This window comes from Neophocaena asiaeorientalis, unplaced genomic scaffold, assembly GCF_003031525.2.
Source record: "Neophocaena asiaeorientalis asiaeorientalis breed wild unplaced genomic scaffold, Neophocaena_asiaeorientalis_V1.1 scaffold879, whole genome shotgun sequence".
Classification (NCBI taxonomy): Eukaryota; Metazoa; Chordata; class Mammalia; order Artiodactyla; family Phocoenidae; genus Neophocaena; species Neophocaena asiaeorientalis.
The window spans coordinates 258,556-281,687 of NW_020175527.1; the positions used below are offsets into that span (position 1 = coordinate 258,556).

Sequence of the window (23,132 nt, forward strand, 5' to 3'; positions counted from 1 at the left end):
TTTTCTTTTTTTGTGTGTGTGTGTGTGTGTGTGTGTGTGTGTGTGTGTGTGTGTATTTTTTTTTTAATTTATTTTATTTTCTTGGCTGCGTTTTGGTCTTCTTTGCTGTGTGCAGGCTTTCTCTAGTTGTGGCGAGTGGGGGCTACTCTTTGTTGAGGTGCGTGGGCTTCTCATCATGGTGGCTTCTCTTGTTGTGGAGCATGGGCTCTAGGCGTGAGGGCTTCAGTAGTTGTGGTTCTTGGGCTCTAGAGCGCAGGCTCAGTAGTTGTGGCTCACGGGCTTAGTTGCTCTGCGGCATGTGGGATCTTCCCGGACCAGGGCTTGAACCCGTGTCCCCTGCATTGACAGGCGGATTCTTAATCTCTGCGCCACCAGGGAAGCCCCGTGTGTGTATCTATTGTAGATTTTTGGTTTGTAATTACCTTGAGGTTCATATATAACAGCCCATGTATATATTTGTGATTCTTTTAAGTTGATGATTCTTAAGTTCAAACACATTCTAACAAACCTGCATCCACCCCCACCTTTTATTGTTTTTTTACATTATATTTTCCTTTTTTGTTTGTTTGTCCCTTAACTACTTTTTGTGGATATAGATGATTTTATTACTTTTGTCTTTTAACCTTCCTACTAGATTTTTATATTGCCTAGTGTGGTGTTTTTCTTTTCTGTTTAGAGAAGTCCCTTAAACATTTCTTATAAAGGCTGTTTACAGGTGCTGAACTCTTAGGATTTGCTTGTCTGTAAAACTCTATATCGCTCCTTCAAATCTGAATAATAGCCTTGCCGGATAGACTGTTCTTGGTTGTGTATTTTTTCCTTTCATCACATTGAATATATCATGCCGTTCCCTTCTGGCCTGCAAAGTGTCTACTGAAAAATTTGCTGACAGTGTTATTGGAATTCCCTTGTACCTAACTAGTTGCTTTTCCCTTGCTCCTTTTAAGATTCTCTCTTAATCTTTAATTTTTGCCCTTTTAATAACAGTGTGTCTTGGTGTGGACCTCTGAGTTCATCTTTTTTGGGACTGTGCTTCCTGGACCTGGATGTCTGTTTCCTTTCCCAGATTAGGGGAGTTTTTAGCTACTATTCTTCAAATAAGTTCTCTGCCTCTTTCTCTCTCCTCGACTTCTGGGACCCCTATATTGTGAATGTTAGTACTCTTGATGTTGTCCCAGAGGTTTCTTAAACTATTGTCATTAAAACAATTTTTTTTTGTTCTGTTCAGCTTGAGTAGTTTGTACTATATATTTTAGTACACTCATCCATTCCTCTGTATCATCTAAGCTACTGTTGATTCTTTCTAGTGTGTTTTTTACTTCAGCTATTGTGTTTTTCAGATCTGTTTGATTCTTCTTTATCACTTACTGTTAAACTTCTCACTGTGTCCATTCTTTTCCTGATTTCATTGAGCATCTTTGTGATCGTCATCTTGAACTCTTTATCAGGTAGATTGCTTATCTCTCTTCACTTACTTTTTCCTCTGGGATTTTGTCTTGTTCCTTTGTTTGGGACATATTCCTCTGTCACCTCATTTTGCCTGATTTTTCTGTTTTTATTTCTTTGTATTAGGCAGGTCATTTATGCTTCCTGATCTTGGAGAAGTAGGAGATGTCCTGTGGGGCCCAGGAGCACAGTTTCCTCTGGTCACCAGAGCTATATCCTCTAGGGATGCCCCTTATGTGGGCTGCAAGGGCCCTTCTGTTGTGGCAGGGCTGATTACTGTGGGTGTGCTGGTAGGCAAGGCTGGCCCCCCAGCCTTATTGGCTGCCAGGTGCTCCTCATGTGGAGGCTGCCAGCTGCTGGTGGGTGGGGCTGGGTCCTGGTGAAGTTGGCTGTGTGGCCTGGAGAAGGGGCTGGAGCTGGTGGGTAGGTAAGCCCTCGGCACTAGTAGACTAGAGGGAGGACTCCAAAATGGTGCTAGCCAGCATCAGGGTTTTCCTGCTAGAACAAGTTCCTGTAAATGGCTGCTGCTAGTGTCTCTGTCCCTAGGGAGAGTCCCAGTTGCCTCCTGCCTCTCCAGGAGGCTCTCCAAGATCAGGAAGTATGTCTGACCCAGGCTCCTTTCAAATTACTGCCTCTTAGCTGGGACTCAGGGCATATGAGATTTTGCATGCACCCTCTATGAATAGAGTCTCTGTTTCCTCCAGCCCTCCGGCTCTTCTGTACACAAGCCCCGCTGACCTTCATAGTCAGATGTTCTGGGGCCTCATCTTCCTGGTGCAGGACCCCTGGGCTGGAGAGTCCAATGTGGGGCTCGGATCCCTCACTCCTTGTGGAGAACCTCTGCAATTGTGATTATCCTCCCATTTGTAGGTCACCTATTCAGGGGTGTGGGTCTTGACTATACTGTATCTCCAGTTTCCCCCTTCTGCCCTTCTCATGGTGGTTCCTTCTTTATGTCTTTAGTTGTGGAAAATTTTTTCTGCTAGTCTTGAAGTTGTTCTCATCAATAGTTCCTCTATAAATAGTTGTAATTTTAGAGTGCCTGTGCTAGGATGTTAGTCAAGGTCTTATCACTCTGTTATCTTAGCCACTCCTCCCCAAATTATATTCTTTGAAAATGCCTTGTGGACCAAGGAAACTATATCCACAGGTCTTATCCAGCCCTTAAGCGACCTCAGGGTCATCATTCTATCTCAGTATGTTTTATGAGTTTGTCTATATGGAATCTATTCTGAAACATCTTAACTTTCCAAAAATCAACATTTCTTTTTCATTTAGTCAGTGTTGAGGCTTTGCTATATGCTCACTTTTTCATTCCATTTTGATAGTAAAAATCTTTGAAAATAACCAGCTTAGGAGGAAAAACATGTTCACCTTTTCATTTAGTTGAGCCACTTTGCCACTTGTCTGTTAAGAATTTTGATGGAAAACAAATAAGCCCAGGTTGTAAGGGCTTACAGCCCTCCCTTGTAAGTGGAGATAAGACACAAACAAGAATGACTGGGATGTCAGGGATGTCGCATATGAGGTCAGAGGTCCTAAGGAAGTCTAGGAAAAGGTTTTATAGAGGGTCTGGCACTTAACGCTGTTTCTTAAGGGAAACCATCTTAAATCAAGTACAAAAGGAAGAGAGCTGCAGAAGAATATATACAGAAGCGGGCTTGTCTGGATAGTAGTGAGCAATAGATTCCTGTAGGAAACTAGTTGGCAAGCTGGAAGTGAAGGCCTGGATTATTTAATTCGGTAGGCAATAAAAAGAGGAATGATACGGTCTGTATACCTTCCCTCTGTTGCTGAGATGTTTCTGTTGCTGTGGTACCTGTTCACATAAAGCAAGTGGAATCTTTTGCTGGTACTTAATGTTTTTGTTTAAGAGCTTAAATTATTGTGAAAATGAACTTCTTGAGTCAAGCTGGAATGAGTTTGACTTGAAGAAGTAATAGATGCTCAACAAATGAATGAACTGAAAATGAAAGCTCATGAGTGAAAAATGAGTGAGAAATGGATCGACTCAGAATGCCAATACTGACCTGAAGGGAGGGTAGGGCAACAGTAGTTTGGACCAGGGCAGAACTTTAAGGGACCACAAAAGCATTCATAGATTTGTGTGATCAGGTTCTGATTTTTTTTTTTTTCCTTTGCAGAATGTCCATATCTTACCACAGACAGTTCTTTACATGGCTGATTCAGAAACTTTCATTAGTCTGGAGGAGTGTCGTGGCCATAAGAGAGGTGAATATCAAAGGAAAAAGTTTTGGATTTTTTTTTTTTGTTCCCTATGTACGTCTTTTTGGAGATAAATACTATTCTCATTCTGAGAGTTACTGACTTTCTGAGGCTATGGGCCTACTCCCTGGAGAATGCATGAATATGCTGTCTTTGAACTTTGAGAAGCCCTTTTGCTTTGAAGATTGATTTCTAAACCTTGTGGTACAATTGAAACAAATTCTTTAGTAAGGTGTTTTTCTCTTTTTGAAATACTTTAATCCTCCAGGCACTTCTTTTTACTATTAAAACAGGATGTCTTTGGGTATTCAAGCCTTTTATTGTATTGGATGACCATTTACCAAGGTTATCTGTAGATACTGTGCATTCTTGGCTTGCTAAACGAAGAAGTAGACTATATCCCATGTTGGGCACACTGACGCCCAGAGTTAGACTTGGATAGTGGATTATCATTGTCTGATTTGAATCCAGGTGACAGTGTGGTAGAAAAGTCATTATGCTTTAATATCAGCTGAACAGAAAGGTATAAGAGTAAATCTGAAAATCAGCTGCTGCTGCTGATGTCATTGAGGCAGAAGCAGTATGTGAACGAGTAGAAGAAGGCAAACTGGCAATGTTTAAGGTCAGATTTAGAATTTAACATATAAAACAAGGGCTCAAAACAGAAAAACTTTTTTGTTTTTAATCAAAGCTTTTAGACTTCCTTGTAAAGTGTTCTGGTGTAAAATAATTTAATATTTGCTTTTTTTCCCCCTTCCTCATCAAATTTGACCTTAAATGGATGACAATGAATAATTTTCCCATGTTATTACAGCCAGGAAAAGAACTTCTATGGAAGCAGCATTTGCCCTTGAGAAGCTATTTCCAAAACAATGCCAAGTCCTTGGGATTGTGACCCCAGGGATTGTAGGTGAGAGAATACCAACTTGATTTCCATGCTTTGCATTAATGTGGGGTCCTGTAGATTGGTGGGTTATTTGTAGCTTAACAGCATGTTTATATTTTTGGCCATCCAAAGTACAATAAAGTTGGTCATATATACCATCGTATTATATTTCACTTATATTAATTTTCCTTAGGTTATTGTGGTTAATATTTCAAATCTCAGGGCTGTCCATGTAAACCAAATCTAATTCATATCTTTCCAGGAGCCATTCATAAGAGGACAGAGATCTCATTCTTCCTTTCTACAAACTGGAAAGTATTAGCAAGCATTCTTACTTTTGTCAGTTCAGCCAGAACTGTTTCTGGTGGATGGGGTGAGGCAGGGCTGGAATCAGGAGCTGCAGTAGGCCTTACTAGGAAACTTCTCTTTCTCTGCTTGGCTGCCACTGTTTGAAGTTTATAGCAGGAACTTTCCTTTTCCAAGTTTGCTACTGGTGAATTTTTGCTGGTTTTAATTATTTTGACTTCTGTTCTGTATCTAATGGGGGGAGTGAGATCCTGTTAAAGCTGTCATGGTGCAGTGGTCCGCATCCCTAGATTGGGATCCCAGCTGTACCACTTTAGTATCGGTATGACTTTGGGCGAGTTAGCTGACCTCATGGGGCTTCAGTTTACCCATCTATTACATGGGGGTGATTGATAGTACCTTCTTCAGAGGGTTTGAGGATTAAATGAGTTAGCACATGTACAGCATTTAGAATAAAGATATGCAATAAGCGGTAACTAAATGTTAGCTATTATTATTTCCTGTTGCACTCTGTAAATGGCATTTTTAATCTTCACTGAGAGACTTTTGATTGGAATTTAGGAGTCTTGTACAATGAACTACAAAGGATTTCAAGTGTTTACAGATGAATAAGGGTAAATGTATGGTTGATGGGGGACTATTTCATCCCTCCTGCTATCAGCTCCCACCCCTATACTATTATATCAGCCCCATCACCACAAATTTTGTTTCTCATTGGATTAAAAAAATGACGGCAGTGACTGATTTTCTTTTAACTTTCGAATTTTCCTTAAATGAGTGATCTAGTTTTTACCATTATTAGTTATTAACAAATGCTTCTATAGAAACATAGCTTTCATTTCTTACATCATTTGGTTAGACCTCCCCACCCTACACTCTGTGGCATCCTCAAAGCATGACTAAGGTTCTCCTCTTTAAAATTGCAGCTGGGGGTTAGGGACAGGAGAGGGCGGGCCAACCTGGGCAACACTCTTGCCTCCATGACCCCATAGTGAGGGGTGGGCAGTCTACCTGAAGCCTTCCTCTCGTGTTTGCCATGTTTCAGAGCAGTTGGTCATCTTTCTAAGTTCTCTTAACGATCTTCATGTCGGGAGTGAGTATCATTCCAACTCCCTTTAGTCGGGACCTGTCCTCTTGTGTTTTCTTGGACCTACTCCTTACCCTTATTGATTCTTGTTCCCACAGCTGAGCACTTTCTTTGTTCCACATATTGTCACAGAAAAACTTCCAAGACAGTTAATTGGATTCCTTTTTCTTAGGCCACAGTTAGTGATTATTTCTAAAATAGCCATTGGCTACTAACCCATCTTCCTTCTTTAGGTTGGAAAAATTTCAAGTTTGAGAATTTGTTCATTTTTATATATACAGAGATCATTTTCTTTCTTAATTGAGGTCAACTTTACTTACAGTGAAATGCACAATCCTGAGTGTACAGTTTAATGAGTTTTTTTTTTGTTTTTTTTTTTGTTTTGCGGTACGCGGGCCTCTCACTGCTGTGGCCTCTCCCGTTGTGGAGCACAAGCTCTGGACGTGCAGGCTCGGCGGCCGTGGCTCACGGGCCCAGCTGCTCCGCAGCATGTGGGATCTTCCCGGACTGGGGCACGAACCCGCATCCCCTGCGTTGGCAGGCTGACTCTCAAACCACTGCGCCACCAGGGAAGCCCCAGTTTAATGAGTTTTGACAAATTCATATCCTGGTGAAACTGACATGCGAGTCAATATTTAGTATGTTTCCATCACCCCAGGACGTTCCCTCATGCCCTCTTCCTGCCATCCCCTACTTCCATAGGAAACCCCAGTTCCAGTTTCAGTGACCATAGGTTAGTTTGGCCTATTGTTGAATGTAATATAAATGGAATCATGTTATATACTCTCTTTATCTTGGCCCTTTCACTCAACATAAATATTTTTAACAACATAATATTTTTGAGACTCATGTTCTTTTGCATATGAGTAATTCATTAAAAAAAATTCTAGAGTAGTATTCTGTGACTTAACTTGAATTAATTTTTGTGTATGGTATAAGGTAGGTTCAGGGTTAATTTTTTTTCATATGTTTATCTAGGTATTCCAATGCCATTTGTTGAAGACTTCTCTTCCTCATTAAATTGTCTCAGCACCTTTGTCAAAAATAATTGGCTGTATGTTTGTGGGTCTGTTTCTGGATTTGATTCTGTTCCATTGATTTATTTGGTATCCTTAAGCCAGAGTCATATTACTGTAGGTCTTGATGTCCTTTTTAAAGATTGATTTCCATAGATCTTGATGTCCTTCTTTTTAAAAATTGCTCTGGCTATCTAGGTCCTTTGCATTTCCACATATATTTTAGAAGCATCCTGTCAATTTCTATAACAAAGCCTATTGGCTTTTAATTCGGATTGTCTTGAGGCCTGCTACGGACAAAAAAAATTGCTTTTATGTTTTGATATTTTTTTGTAGAAGAGGGCCTCATAATAAACTCTGAAATTTTATTTTCATGTTTTTAAATTCAGAATATGTTATGTGGGGTTTGATTAGATTCTGAAATTTTCTCTTTGAAAACTTTTTTTTCCATTTTGTTCTATCTTTGGTTTCTAAAAGGCTTATTAACACTTTTTTTTAAGAGTTTCTTTTTTATACTAGTAAGAGCCATTTACTGTTTTTTAAAAAAAGTAAAGGAAAATTAGAAAAGCAAAAAAGAAAAAAATTAAGCTACTTTAAGCTTTAAGTAGAGTTAACCACTCTGTTAATTTTATGATGCATAACCTTCCAGACTTTCGGTATGTAGTACAGAGTATAGATACAGATAGGTATGTAGTATAGATATATGTATATATGTGTGTATATGTATGTGCGTGCATAAAATATGTATTTATATACTTATATAAAATACAGTTTTCAGTGAACTTGTAATCTGCAGTATTTGTATCGGTCTGCCAGGGCAGCCATAACAAAATACTATAGACTGGATGGCTTAAACAACAGAAATTTATTTTCTCACATTTCTGGAGTCTGGAGGTCCAAGGCGTTGGCATTTTTCCTTTCTTCGGAGGCTTCATTCTTTGGCTTACATATAGCCACCTGCCTTCTCACTGGGTCCTCACATAGCTTTTTCTCTTCTCTCTGTATGCCTTCATCTCTGATGTTTCTTCCTCTTCTTGAAAGGACACCAATCTTACTGGATTAGGGCCTGACCCGTGTGACCTCATTTAACCTTAATTGCCTCTTTATTTAAAGGCCTTATCTCCAAATACAGTTTTATATATATATGTGTGTGTGTATTTCAATTCTACATACACACAATATATATAGTGTATATAATTGTCAAATATTCTATGGTAAATTTTACAAGTAGAATTGCTGTGAAGATGTAGTTACTACCCTCCCCCAACTTTTTATTTAGAAAAGCTTCAAACCTATAGAAAAGGGGAAAGAATAATAGAATAGTACAATAAACACCCATATATCCTTCATCTAGATTCACTGTTGTAAAAAATTTTTGCAACATTTGCTTTTTCTGTCTTTGTTTATGAAAACATTTCTTTCTGAACAATTTGAAAGTAAATTTTAGGCATCATGACCTTATACCTCTAAAAATTTCAAAGCTAAGAAACTCTTATTCAGATAGTGGCCTGTTACCTTATTGATTATGTTAGTGACCTAAACTGAAGTTACCTAGATGTGGCTGGGTAACTTTTTTTTAATTTACACCAGATGAAACTTCTGTTTTTATTGAATCTATTCACAAAACTGTTTAACTTTTTTTCCTAGTGACGCCAATGGGATCAAGTAGCAATCCACCTCAGGAAATAGAAATTGGAGAATCTGGTTTTGCTCTATTATTTCCTCAAATTGAAGGAATAAAAATAAAACCCTTTCATTTTATTATGGATCCAAAGAAATTAACACTAGAAAGGCATCAACTCACTGAAGTAGGTAAGTTGTTATTATTTACCATTAATTGCCCGTATTGTTGATTGATTTTGTTTGTTACTTTGAGAGAGTCTGAATTAAGTACACGTTACTGCAGATGTGGATAATTCAAATTAGTGATTAACAGAGGCTAGTGCAATATTTTTTTTGGTAGAATGGATTTACTTTTTAAATTATTTTACTTACATTAAAGCCTGAGAGAACCAGAGATGAATTTTCCATAAATACTCTGTTGATAATAAACTTACTTGTATTTAATTCTGAATTTTGAAGGATTTCTTCCTCTTTGAACATTTTCTGTTTTTTTTTAAATTATTTGGCCGTGTTGGGTCTTCGTTGCTGCGCGTGGGCTTTCTCTAGTTGCGGCAAGCAGGGGCTACACTTCATTGCGGTGCACAGGCTTCTCATTGCGGTGGCCTCTCTCATTGCGGAGCACCGGCTTCAGGCGCGCGGGTTTCAGTAGTTGTGGCTCGCAGACTCCAGAGCACAGGCTCAGCAGTTGTGGCTCACGGGCCTAGTTGCTCTGCAGCATGTGGGATCTTCCCTGACCAGGGCTCGAACCCGTGTCCCCTGAATTGGCAGGCGGATTCCCAACCACCGCGCCACCAGGGAAGCCCTTGAACATTTTCTTATCATTTTGCCCTATTTTGTTTTTTGAAGCTGAAAAGTTTAAGGTTTTATTTCTCTTTTATGCTAGTAATAAGATTTGTTTTTTCAAAAATTAAAAGAAACAGGTTAGTTCAATATTGACTAATTAGAAAGACGGGAATAAGTGTAACGAACTTTATAAGTTTTAGAAATAGTGTAAGTTAAGGCAGAGTATATCAAACAACGGTTTAGTAGGATATGTCAGGCAGGAAGCTTGGCTGGAGTAGACAGGTCATGCATGAGGTGATTTATTTTTTTTTTTTTGCGGTACGCGGGCCTCTCACTGTTGTGGCCTCTCCTGTTGCGGAGCACAGGTTCCGGATGCGCAGGCTCAGCAGCCATGGCTCACGGGCCCAGCCGCTCCGCGGCATGTGGGATCTTCCTGGACCAGGGCACGAACCTGTGTCCCCTGCATCGGCAGGAGGGCTCTCAACCACTGTGCCACCAGGGAAGCCCCATGAGGTGATTTTGAAGAGGTAAAGAGTTAGCTCAGTTTCTAAGCTCTGATAAGAAAGCTTAATTTAATATAGTAAGCAACAAACTAATTATTCAAGCAAAGCAGTGTTAAGGCCTTGCATCTACCTCTGCAGATGAACTGATTGGGGTTAACTTGTTAGAGAAGCTTGTTTGGCCTTTGACTCAGTGCTTTTGCTGAAGGTCATATTGCCAAGCCTCCTCTGTACTGTCTTTTTGGGTCCAGAAGTAAGTGTGGTGCCTCCTGGGCATGCTCCCCTCTGCCCTATAGCAACTTGGGGAATCCATGATTGAGGTCCTCATGGTATGCTTGAAGCTAGAAGCCTAGTTTTGTCCATTTACAAGAAAGACCCAAAATCTTGAGTGGAAGGAACCATCTATTTTATGATAAAATAGTTATTAGATTTGTTTTAGACCTTGTTTGCATTATAGTGCTAAGTAAGTATAGGAATCAGAAAACTGAAATGAAAAAGAGCCCCACGTTTTTCTGCTGTGTGAAGCGTTTTTATTGGTGTCCTTTCCCTAAGCTGTTTGCTGTCAACAAGTTTGGCTTATTCCAAGGCATCATTTTCATCCTGTTCGTGGCCTTCTGGAAATTGAGGCTTTGCCTAGATTGAGATGATAATCTCTATTCTTTCCCATACTATTTTCTTCACTTCTGAAATTGGACCATTGTCTTTTATGTGGACGAGAAGATGGAGGCCTCTGAGGTGGGCAAGGAGTGTGGTTGGAGCCTGTGGGACGTGCCTTCTCCACAGAGTTCCAGCCTGCACTCCTGAACCAGACACCCGGAGCAACTCTTATCTATGTTCCATGACAGTGGAAGGCACCCCGTTCCTGGTAGTGTCCCTCAGGCTCGGCACACTTTCTCTGTAAAGGCCAGATAGTGAATATTACAGGTTTTGCCAGTGATACAGCCTCAGTTGCATCTATTCAACTCTGCCGTTGGGAGTGCAGAAGCAGCTATAGACCATAGGTAAAAAATCAGCTTTGTTCCAATAAAACTTTATACAAAAGCAGGGGCGCCGGATTTGGCCCCTGGGCTGTGGTCTGTCTTCCCCTGCGTTGTAGACTTGGCCACTCTGACTAGAAGGTGGTGTGTGAGCAAACAAAGCAGCTCGGCCTCCTGTGAAATAGGCAGTGCCTCTGTGCGCAGGGACCTCGTGTGTGATATTATAGTTTTTCCAGACCCTGTGTATAGGGAGTGTCGTAAGCGGACCCACTGTCACGGTACATATAAATTTATATATATACATACACATGCACACTTTCTTTTCTATTCTTTTTGAAGAACTTACCAAAATGGTGCATTTCTTAAACAAGGCATAGGTTGTTTTAAAGTCTGTATGGTATCCTGTGTTAAAAATAGTCTCTGGAATGAAAAAAAAAAAAAATATATATATATATATATGTGTGTATGTGTATGTGGGCTAGCACTTAATTCTTAAGGAGTGAAGGCAAAAATACCTCTGTTCCCTAAGTGCCATAAAAGCCAATGTCCATGCATTCAAAAATTGTTCACGTGCCTGTCATATGCCAGTCCCTGTATGTGCGGGGCTCTGGAGATGCTTGTTGGAGACACACTGTCCTGCCTCTTGGAACTTCCAGTCTAGCAGGCCAGGCCGACTTTGAATACAGTACCACAGATGTGTAAGTGTTACCAAGTAGAAGAGGTGCTAGGAAGCGTAATCATGGACTTAATCCACTCTGGGGTGTTGGGAAAGTGACATTTGGGCAGAGCGCTGGGTAGAAGTGAACTAGAGTGGGGAGAGGTCCCTCAGATGTGGAGTCAGGAAGAGTATCGTAGGAGTATTGTACCTTCTTTCCAGCTTACTGACAAAAATAGATGAAAGGACAGGACATAGAAAGGGCCTGGCAAGTCACCTTCAGGATTTAGGTGCTGTGGATTCACCGGCTCATAGGAAATGTAAGGAGTTCCAGCGTATCTGGAGAGTGGTGGGTGTGAGGAGGGGTGTGGTGTGAGGTGGAGCTGGGATGCAGGGTGGGGCCGCTCAGCACTGAGGATCTTGACGTGCCCAAGGGCAGCGGAAGCCGGGATTCTAAACTAAGGAGTGGCACAACTGATGGGTGTTTGGAAAATGCCCCTCTGGCTGTGGTGTGATGGCTTTGGAGGAACACAAGAGAGGAGGCAAGGGGAACGGGGGCTGTTGTGGCTATTGCAGTGGTGTTGTAGAGACATGGGCGGATTCAAGATGAAGTTCCCACGTGAGTCCACAGGGTGAGGTGATGGGTTAAAACGTTGTGGGGTGAGAATGAGGACCATGGCAGTGTTGTCACCGAGGTTTCTGCCAGGGCAGGTGCGCAGTACCTTCTCCTTGAGGTAAGGAATAGACGGGGGCGCAGGTTGGAGGAGTCAGATGATCAGTTCTGGGTTGGACACATTGAATTTGAGATGGGGACATTGATTAGACAGTTGAATATGTGGGTCTGGAGCTCAGGAGAATGGTCTCGACCACAGATACAAATTTAGGAATATCAGGTAATTAATGGTTGTTGTTCAGGTCCTTTCTGCTTACTTCATTTTGGTCTTCTGATGACTACTCTGCCAGCAACTGAGAGGTGTAAAAACTAAATTTTAATTATTTGTTAAGTCAGAGTCCAAAAAAAATTTGAGGGATTAAGTTTTTAAATTATCTGGAGATTTCATAGAGAATCTTGAGGGGGCCACAGTCAGTGATCAGGTGCAAAGCAGAGAAAAATGGTGCTAAAAGTTAAGTGACGGAACTTGTCCTGCTTTAGAAGCTGCCTAGCCCTTGAAAAAGCTGGGCAGCTTCTAAAGCAGGAAGGTGACTTAGAAGGAGGGTGGTGCCAGTGTTTTGTTAGGCTTTCCTGCCCTTTGTGGTGGATTTCATTCAGCTCCAGGAGCAAAGAGCTAGGAGAGAGCAGAGAACTAGCAGAGAGCTGTAAGGGGCCTGGTGGGGGCCAGCTCCCAGGTTATGGTGCTGGCAGGATACAGCCCCTGAGCCCCCGGGCCGTAGGCTCATGTTCATGGAGCTGACTGGTGTGGTGCTTCTCTTTTTTTTAATCCCCTACCATGTACGTAAAGTGACACGGCTTCTCATTGAACGATATCAGAGAGATTTTTGGATAAGGTGCATCTCAAAAAAGCATGACAACTACGTGATAGCCAGAGCAGCACAGGTGACCCCTAGCTGGTTTGGAGGATAGGATGCATGGCTTCTTTATTTTCCCTCTAAATATGATGTTTACTTCAGATTCATTTGATTCAAGGGGAAATAGCATCTTGAGTGTCATTTCGTTATTTGATAACTTGTGTAACTCGTGGTCGAGGCCCTCAGTTTAGCCAGAACATGTTTTGATAGCTCTCCTCTATTGAACCCTTACCGGGGGCCAGGCACTGAGCAGGGTTGGATGCTTCTTTATGACATTATCGTATTTAATCATCACAACCACTCTTGAGACTTGCTCCTGCCCCAGTTTTAGAGGAGGAAGCTGCACTTGGAGAAGTCTAGTAGATGGCTCAGTCAGATGGCTACTAGGGGTTGAGCCTGAGTTCTGATCCAGGTCTGACTCCAAAAGTCATGTCCTAGCATGCTGACTTCATATTTATACATGTTTAGTGTAAAAAAGATGGATATAAAGATACAGGGAAGGAGGTGATGCTAAAACTAAGGTTGTGAGGAAGAGAGAACACAGCTTCTATCTATGAATTGTTCATGGTATTAGCCTCTCATTTCAAGTAGACATTATCTTTCACGTAGGTTTTCTACATGCATTTAGATTACATCACTTTCAAACAGGCCATAAAACAGCTGTCTTCAGAGAGGCTTCCCTAAAGAGTAGAAATCTGAACATGCAGACCTAAAGCCTTTTCAAGCAGTCCTAGCCAATCTTTGGAATAGTTCTTCATAGCTGGCTTTCCTGAATCTGATGCTGCTCTGGGTGTCTAGATTTGATTTTTTTCCTTCTATTTAACCTTCCAGCTTGAGCATAGCTATAATGAATTTATATTCTGCCTTATTTGAAAATGAATTTAAGGCAGCATACAAAGATACATAGACTATCAGTGGAGGAATTCTGAGTTGAGGGACATGTGTAGGAGGAATATAGTACGGCCAGGATGGAGGGTAGTACATGAGATACAGACCATCATCATTTGCTAGATGTGGGCCACAGGTTTGGCTGAGCTAGGGCAGAAGAAGCATTAACTCTTCCCAGTTTTCTGAGAACTGAGATAAATTCTAGTGGATCCATATGCCCTTACAATAAATAGCTTGTTTTTCAAGCTGTTTCTTACCCCATGTCGCTCTATGAACACCAATGGCATCACCCCAACTATGTCTCCTTAAAATAAAAGCAGTTGTAGGATCCAAACCAATGAGGTCTGGTTACTGAGCTCTCTGCGAAATCTAAAAATGTTTAGAGCTGCCAAAGGAATGGATGGCCCACGTGCTCTTCAGCCACTCAGTCTGCTGTGACTTAGATCTCATGCTGGATTTCAGGGAACTGGAACTTGCACCTTTTATAGTTGGGCTGGTTGAGTACGTCATCTGCCCAAAAAACATCGGAGCTGAGAATACGGCTAGCGTGCTTTCCTGAAGTTGAAAGTCCTCAGATGCTGATAGTGAGCAGAGGGCCCTCCTGTTTCCCCAGAGGCAGGACTGAAGGCAGTGCCAGGATTTCCCTCAGAATGAGCTGGGTAGTCGTCTTTTCAGGCTCGTGTATCTTAGGCCTCAATTTTTAGTGGCAAGGAGTTTGAATTGTACCTTCCTTCTGGTACATGATACAGACCTGTCTGCTCTGTCAGGCAGCCAGCCTGGGCTAAGGCAGATTTGTTCTCTAAGTTGGGTGGGGGGAAGTGAGTCTGGTTTCTAGATTTGTGTGTGTGTGGTCCCGCTGTAGAACAAGACCACTGGAGGAGGATGTTGAAAGCACTCAGTGTGTGTTGGATGAATAAGGGCGGTGCCTATAGAACATTCAGATGAAAATTTTAGTAGGCAATTGTAAAAGAGGGCCTAGAGCTTAGAAATCAGGAAAGGGAGAGACTTAGAAGTTCTTAGGTTTCTAAAACTTAAAACTGAGAGTCGGGAGATGTGGGTCTAGAGTCTGCCAAGATGCCATCCTGGGCCAGTCACTTTTCTAGGATTAGCAGCCCTTCTTTGTAAAACAATCGTAAACTGTTGATCCCACGGGCCTCTTTTGACTCTGAAAATTCATTCTAAAAAAAAAAAAAAACATTCTCTGAAAATTTGCTGGGCTGGTCTGTGTGGAGAAAAAGACCTTTTAGTAATGGTTTGGGGTATGTGGTATCTTGAAAGTACTGGTTTGTACTAATATCCTTCTTACTCTCCAAATCAGTGATGTACTGTATAGAGAATTAGAAATGGACCAGAGGCAGTCTCCCTAGATAAATCATTATTTGGTGTTAGGAATTGGTCATTCACCTCCACTCCACCCCGTTTCCTTATTAAGTGAGCCTTATTTCTGGCAACCTTTATTTACCCTTACGTCTGTGAAGATGGAAGTCATGTGGCTGAGTCAGTGGAAACTCAAATGTGAGTCAGGTGTTTGATTTTTTTTCTTTTTTGTGTCCCAGAGCCACCTCTCTGGCAAATTTCAAGTTGATAGTGTATAAACAAGGTGCAAGAGGCACATGTGAAAGCCTGGGAGCTTGTAGGGGAGAGCATGAGTACTGCCTGCCTCCTGATAGACTATGCTGCCCTCTAGTGGTGGCTGCTTTTCATCCATATGCTGCAGAATTGAGTATTTCCCTGCTTTGGAATGAGTTTCCAATGGTTAAACCACCTTCACTCCCACTCCCTTTCCTGGAATATATGGATAAGGCCTGTATTTTAATGGTGTATTAGTTTCCCGAGGCTGCTGTAACAAATTAGCACAAACTTTAGTGGCTTAAAACATTTATTCTACCACAGTACAGAAGGCCAGAAGTTTGGAATCAGGGTGTTGATGCGGCTGCATTCCCTCTGGATGCTCTAGGGGTGAATCTCTTGTCTCTTCCACCTTCTGATGCCATCGACATTCTTTATGGCTGCATCATTCTAGTTTCTGCTTCTGTGGTCACATTGCCTCTTCTGTCTGTCTCTATTTCTCTTATAAGGATACTTGTATAGCATTTAGGGCCTATGGATAATCCAGATGATCTCATCTCAAGATTTAATTACATCTGCAAAGACCCTTTTTCTTTTCCAAGTTAGGTCACATTCTTCTTTCCAGGGATTTGGTGTGGATATGTCTTTGGGAGACCACATTCAACCCACTACAGGTGGTTAGTGCTGTTTCTGTCCATTTTCTCTGGATGTTTAAATTCCCACTGCGTCTAACTCTGTCCTTTGTAAACCAGTGTTCCCTTCCATTCCAGGTGGTGGCTGTGTGGAATGGCTTGCACCAAGGCCCACCAAGGGTGCTGCTCAGTTACATAGCTGCTTCCTTATTTGTGTTGAGTGTTGATTGTATTATTTTCAAATAGCCATTTAGTTTTCTTAATGATGAAAAATTAATCATAGCAAAGATTTTGAGTAATGTTAAAGTTTGCAAAAAAAATGGAGGAGTTGACAGCTTAAACAGTAAATTGCACTTAACTAGGCTTACAGGACATGAGCAGTAACATTTCATTCTGCAAAATAATAAAATGAAGAAGTCCTTTTTAAGGATTTCTTTTAAGGCTATCTTTAATTGTTTCTCTTCATTTCTTTGCAGGTCTTTTAGATAACCCTGAGCTTCGTGTGGTCCTTGTATTTGGCTATAATTGCTGTAAAGTGGGAGCCAGTAATTATCTGCAGCACGTAGTGAGCACTTTCAGTGACATGAATGTCATCTTGGCTGGAGGCCAGGTGGACAACCTGGCATCGCTGACCTCTGAAAAGTATGTCTGATGTGCTTCTGATTTCTTCTGCACATCATGGGAAATGTTCTCATGGGAAATGTTTGGGTTTTTAAAAAACATGCTTAAAGAATTGCTAATAGTTAATTCCGTTTTGCAATAGACATAGGTTGAGGGGCTCACACAGTGTAATTCTGCTTATCTTTGAAGAATGAAATTTATATATGTTATCCTTTAAGAACTTAGTTGGACTTACACTCTCCTCAAAATTGACTTTCAGCATTGTCTACTGAGCTCCCTTGGCAGCTCTGTACTCTGTAACTGCAATACAGTAAGTCCCCTACATAACGAACCTTCAAGTTGCAAAACTTTTGTGCGTTTGCATGTCCAGTCATGTGAATTAGTTCACGTGACTGGCATACATTGTCACATGCGTGCATCTTCTACAGGTGCTTATGCTTTTGTGTACTGTACAGTACTGTATAGAGTACAGTAGTACAATATCTTTAATTAAAGCCCAGGATGTCCGGAAGCAAGCATAAAAGCAGTGGTGATGTAGCTGATACTGCTAAGAAACGCCAAGCGAAAAGAACTGAGAGAGTGGAGCGAGGCAAAAAGATGGTAGACGTCGCTCATTATCATCACATGAATCGTTCAACCATTGGCACGATTCTAAAGAACAAGGACAAGAACATGTGAAGTCTGCTGTGCCGGTGATGTTGACAATATTATTGAAGAAGTGTGGAAAAGTGATGGAGGAGATGGAGAAGCTTCTCAGTGTGTGGATGCAGCATCAGCCTCAGTGTCGAGTCCCGCTCAGCTTAATGCTGATTCAGGAGAGAGCTGAGAGCCTTTATGAAGACTCGAAGAAGAAACATGGCAAAGAATCAGAGGGCACATCTTTTAATGCCAGCCACAGCTGGCTTCATTGGTTCAAGACTAGAGTCAACCTTCATGATGTAAAAGTAAGTGGTGAGGTAGCGAGTGCAGATATGGTAGCTGCCCGGGAATTTCCTGAAATGCTTCGAGAAATTACTGATGAAGGCATGTATTTACCTGAGCAGGTTTTTAATGTGGATGAGACTGTACTGGAAGAGGATGCCAGACTGAAGTTACATCAGTAAGGAGGAAAAGTTGATGCCAGGCTCTAAACAGCAAAGCATAGGCTAACTCTTGTTTGGTGGCAGTGTTTCCAGCGATATGAAGCTGAAGCCTCTCTTAGTTTATCACTCAGAGAACCCAAGAGCCCTTAAAAACATAGCCAGGGGCTCTCTTCCTGTTATGTGCAAGAGTAACCCCAAAGCCTGGGTTACATAGGCCATTTTCCAGGACTGGTTTGTCCACCACTTTATCCTGAAGGTAGAGAAATACTGCTTGGAGAAGGACATCCCGTTCAGCATTCCTTTGCTGCTTGACAGTGCTCTGGGCCACCCCCCCATTCACAGACTGCTTTCATCCCACGTCAGAGTAGCGCATCTGCCACTGAATACAATGTCTCTCATCCAACCTATGGACCAGGGAGTTATAATGACTTTCAAGAAATATTATTTATGTCACACTTTTCGTCAGGCAGTAAAGGCAAGTGACAAATCAGGAACAACCTTGTGACAGTTTTGGGAGGACTATAACATATACAAGGCCATAAGAAACATTGACTTTGCTTGGCGTGAGGTTACGGCCGTCACCATGAATAGGGTTTGGAAGAACCTTTGTTCATGACTTTTGTGGATTTGAGAAGGTGGATGAGGAATCCAAAGAGGTCTTCAGCAACTTAGTGACTCTCAGCGAGAAGCTGGAGCTAGGTCTGCAAGAGGACGACTTCATTGAACTCCTTGCTGTGCAACATGAGGAGCTTACTAATGAAGACCTGATGGAATTGGGGGCCCAGAGAAAGGGCCCAGAGAAACAAGAGGAAGAAGAAGTAACTGAAGAACCGAAGAGATTCACGACACAGGAAATGGCCAAGGGGATTTTCTTTATTTGAGGAGGCACTGTTAACTTTTTGAGGCATAGGACCCAGACGTAAAATGGTACACAAAGGTTGTAGCAGCTGTTCAGAATGCCATCCAGTGCTACCGTGTCATCTGTGACGAGAAAAAAAGAGCTACTACCCAGACATCACTTTTTCAAGACGGTAGATAGAATTGAATCCAGCAAGGAACCAGAACCTGTGCCATCAGCGTCAGGCATGAGTGAAATTGCAGCTTGCCCTCCATCTCCTATTGCTGGCGATCCTTCGGCTCTACCATCTCCCACCTCCTCTCCCTCCTCCAGTAAGTAACTCTTCTTGCCTGTTCACTGGATGCCAGCCCCTGTATGCCAGCTATTGTCCTGTACTACTGTACTTTTCAAGGTACTGTACTGTAACATTAAAAATGTTCTCTTGTTTGTGTTTATGTATTATTTGTGTGAAAAGTATTATAAACCTATTACAGTACAGTACTATAGAGCCGATTGTGTTAGGTGGGTACCCAGGCCAACTTTGTTGGACTTAACTAACAAATTGGACTTAAGAACATGCTCTCAGAACGGAACTTGTTCGTACGTAGGGGACTTCGTATGGTTCATATGTATGTCACTTTCTCTGGTTCTGTTTTCCTCCTCTAAAGGAAATGCGTGGTGCAGCAGTACATCTTTATGGTAAAACTTCTCAGAGCCTCTAATACTGTGCTCAGTACTTTGGATCTTTTAGAGGGAGGGGGAATATTATTACCTGTGGCCCTTTTTAAATCTGTTTGGCCACAAAACCTTTTGTCCATGGAGCATCTTGCAGGCTGACTGGTATTACTTGGCACACATTTTTGGAAATACTGTACTAGATCTTTTTTTTTTAACATCTTTATTGGAGTATAATTGATTTAGAATGTTGTGTTAGTTTCTGCTGTAGAGCAAAGTGAATCAGTTATACATATACATATATCTACTCTTTTTTAGATTCTTTTCCCATATAGGTCATTACAGAGTATTGAGTAGAGTTCCCTGTGCTATACAGTAGGTCCTTATTATCTATATTATATATAGTAGCATGTATATGTCAGTTCCAATTTCCCAATTTATTTCCCCCCCCCCCCGCTTCCCCCTTGGTAACAGTAAGTTTGTTTTCTACATCTGTGGCTCTATTTCTGTTTTGTACATAAGTTCATTTGTACCATTTTTTTAGATTCCACATATAGCAATATTACTTGGCACATGTTATTGGAAATACTGTACTAGATCTTTTGAAAGGCTTTTTCAAGCTCAAAAATGATGCATCTTTCATTTTATTATTAGGGCTTTGGTTTTCAAAGATAAAAAATATTTGCTCTTCTATCTTGAACCATTACTACTTTTCCATTTCCAATGAAAGTATGTAGTATTTTGAGTTTGAGCTAATTAAGTGGACATAAATATCAGCTGTTTCCAAAAGCAAGATAATGAGACCCCCCCCCCCCCCATTCTCCAGATGTTTCCTGCAAGCACTATTATTTGTTTCTCTCTATATTTGTGTTTAGTATTTGGATCCTAGAGTGGTGACATGGAGACACACTGTTAGAGATCAGTATCATTAAGAGCAGCTTAAATCGTCCCAGGCATCATCTCCCTCCTGGTAGTCAGCACTGATGGATCAGGGAAAGCAGGTAGCTAAGTTGAGTTCCCTGGAACCTGAGGAAGAAGGGAGGAAAGCCAACTACACTGAACTCTAAGCACTGGATTTCATGCATAAGTATACCTGATTCTTGTTAGCTATCTGTGGGTTATTTCTCCTTTTGCCTAATTTTCCTTATTGTCTTTGCTTTTACTTTGAAATTATATACAGATAGGGCAATGGCAATTTAACATACAGTTGATTTTTGAAATGCAACTCACTCAGACATATAACTGAGGTGCTAGCCTGTTAGCGTGGCTGTCTATATATAATCTACTCTTTATACCTAATGTGGGAAATATACCCTCAACAATCATTACCTCTTACATGACACATTAATTTTAACGTGGTCTTTACACTGTGTCATGGAGTAAGGGAAGCCATTGAGTAAATCAGTGCTCCATGTTAATGGTGTCCAGATAGGAGCCCCACTCCCTCCAAAAAAAGGTGAATAATTCTTTTTAGGCAGGAGACTCGTGTTGCAGTTGTATACCAAAGAGGAAATGTAATAAGGTTAAAGGAACAGCAGCAGACTTCAGAAGATGGATTCTGCCCCTCAGAAACTGGTTTTGCCACTAGTTAGCCTTAAGTTGCTCAGTACTTAAGCTTTTTAAGTCTTACTTTCTTGTTAACCCAGTGAATCCTGTCCATTTTGTAAACTCTGATAGAAATATTAGGTACTTACTTGGTTTTCCCCCAATGGGTGTTCACTGTATTATGCTTTACAACTTTATTGGCATTTTATTTTTATTTTCTGTAGTAGCCATAAAATATTTCATTAAAAAAAATACCAGGCAAATAGAAACAAAAAGAAAATGTATGATTTGACCTTCAGATTAAGCTACATTATCAGGTCAAAGCAATAAGTAAGACACAGCAATATAGTCTATTCCTTTATGGACCAAACAGTATAGAGCTTAAAACTTCTGGAATTATGGGTTCTTAATAAAATTATCCTCCATGATTGAATATTTAATACACCTCTTTTAGAATTTGACAGCTGAGGTAGGGGAGAGAAGATACCAAAGAGGTAAATAATACCAAAAGCTTTAATACATATCATACTATATATGCATAAAACTGTAAGATTCCTTTTTCAGGGAAGTGAGAAAGGTAAGAATACTCTGTACCCTTCTAAAACTCAGGTTGGATTTTAGAAATCTTTGTGGAGATGATGCATTTGCCCCTTTGTATCTGTGACTGAGGAAGTGGTTGCTTTCTTCTCCGTAGATCTGCCTTCTGCATTCTTTTAATATATTAATTTCAGTAGTTTAATTTTTAACCCTCATTACAGTCCTCTGATCAGGGAGAGAGAGCCTCAGACTAACTGTAGACTAAGGCAGCACTTCCCGACCAATGAATCAGGAGGATTTTTCTTTTATACTGTAAATTTGAATGGTGTTTCATGATCTATTACCACTTTTCTAATTTAATTTTCTAGGAACCCTCTGGATATTGATGCCACCGGTGTGGTTGGACTATCATTTAGCGGACATCGTATCCAGAGTGCCACAGTGCTTCTCAATGAGGATGTCAATGACGAGAAGACTGCTGAGGCTGCCATGCAGCGCCTCAAAGCAGCCAACATTCCAGAGCAGAATACCATTGGCTTCATGTTTGCGTGTGTTGGCAGGGGCTTTCAGTATTATAGAGACAAGGGGAATGTGGAGGCTGATGCATTTAGAAAGTTTTTTCCTAGTGTTCCTTTATTTGGCTTCTTTGGAAATGGAGAAATTGGATGTGATCGCATAGTCACTGGAAACTTTATATTGAAGAAATGTAATGAGGTAAAGGATGATGATCTATTTCACAGCTATACAACAATAATGGCACTAATTCATCTTGGGTCATCTAAATAAAGCCACCTGTAAAGTGGCTTTCACAATGTATAACTTTTGGGCTCTGTCTTTTCCAGAAAATGGAAACTTGGGATATGTATATTACAAACAAAAAACTTTATATGTAGCTGTTTTGTAGCTTTGACATTCTGAAGATTATTTGGTAGTTTTTAATATATTAGATGAAGGACAAGTTTGTACATAATGTAATGCAAGACCGGGAGTTGAGAGCTTTTGCATCAGGCACAAGTGAACCAGTTATGGCTATACTGCACCAGATAGGTAGCTGCTGTGTGATAGGACTTTAAATAGTCTTCTGCATAGGAAGACTGAAAAAGGATTCATCAACAGAAAGGAGATTTAAGACATTCCATGACTACCTCTGCTGTTAGATGATCTTTCAGCAGACTCACGAAGATATTTTTCTCCCTTAATAAAGGAGAAAAATACACAGATGGCTTGGGAAATTTTTCTCTGCTTTACAATTTTACCATTTTTTTCAGAAGCTGTAACAAATTGCTGACTTTTTACTTACTTGATAAACGTTAAAGAACTATTTTTGTTTTAGTACTCTAAAGTTGCTTAGTCAAATAAATTGCCAAGACTAATCAGTATTTTATTACCTTATAAGGAAAAAAATTTTCCTTTTCCCTCAATAAAGAAATTGCAACAGAAAATTCTTTTTTTCACCTACTTCTATGTAACTAATTGGCAGATGAGACAATTACATCATCACCTTATTTTGGTTTTATACCAATAAAACATACCTTGGAAACTCAGATAGCTGTGTACTTCATTGCTTTTAGTGAGTGAGTGAAGGAATCCTTTAGAAAAGAAAACCCAGGATAATGGTATTTGTTAGTTAGCAAATCCTGGCATATTTCCAGTAAAATGTTTTTCGAGTTTAAATTTCTCATTATGTAAATATCAAAATGAAATCTGTGTCCC

The 23,132-nt window shown here is 40.7% G+C and overlaps 1 protein-coding gene across 1 annotated transcript in view; it reads left to right on the forward strand.

Moving 5' to 3' along the window:
• Positions 1-22,963, forward strand: part of FBXO22 (F-box protein 22) — a 30,821-nt gene extending 7,858 nt beyond the window's left edge. The window contains exons 3-7 of the mRNA XM_024768986.1: positions 3,591-3,678; positions 4,487-4,582; positions 8,615-8,779; positions 16,598-16,763; positions 21,788-22,963. Of these exons, the coding sequence (XP_024624754.1) occupies positions 3,591-3,678; positions 4,487-4,582; positions 8,615-8,779; positions 16,598-16,763; positions 21,788-22,205 (933 nt within the window). The 3' untranslated portion in view covers positions 22,206-22,963. The remainder of the gene's footprint in view (positions 1-3,590; positions 3,679-4,486; positions 4,583-8,614; positions 8,780-16,597; positions 16,764-21,787) is intronic.
• Positions 22,964-23,132: the final 169 nt, after the last annotated feature.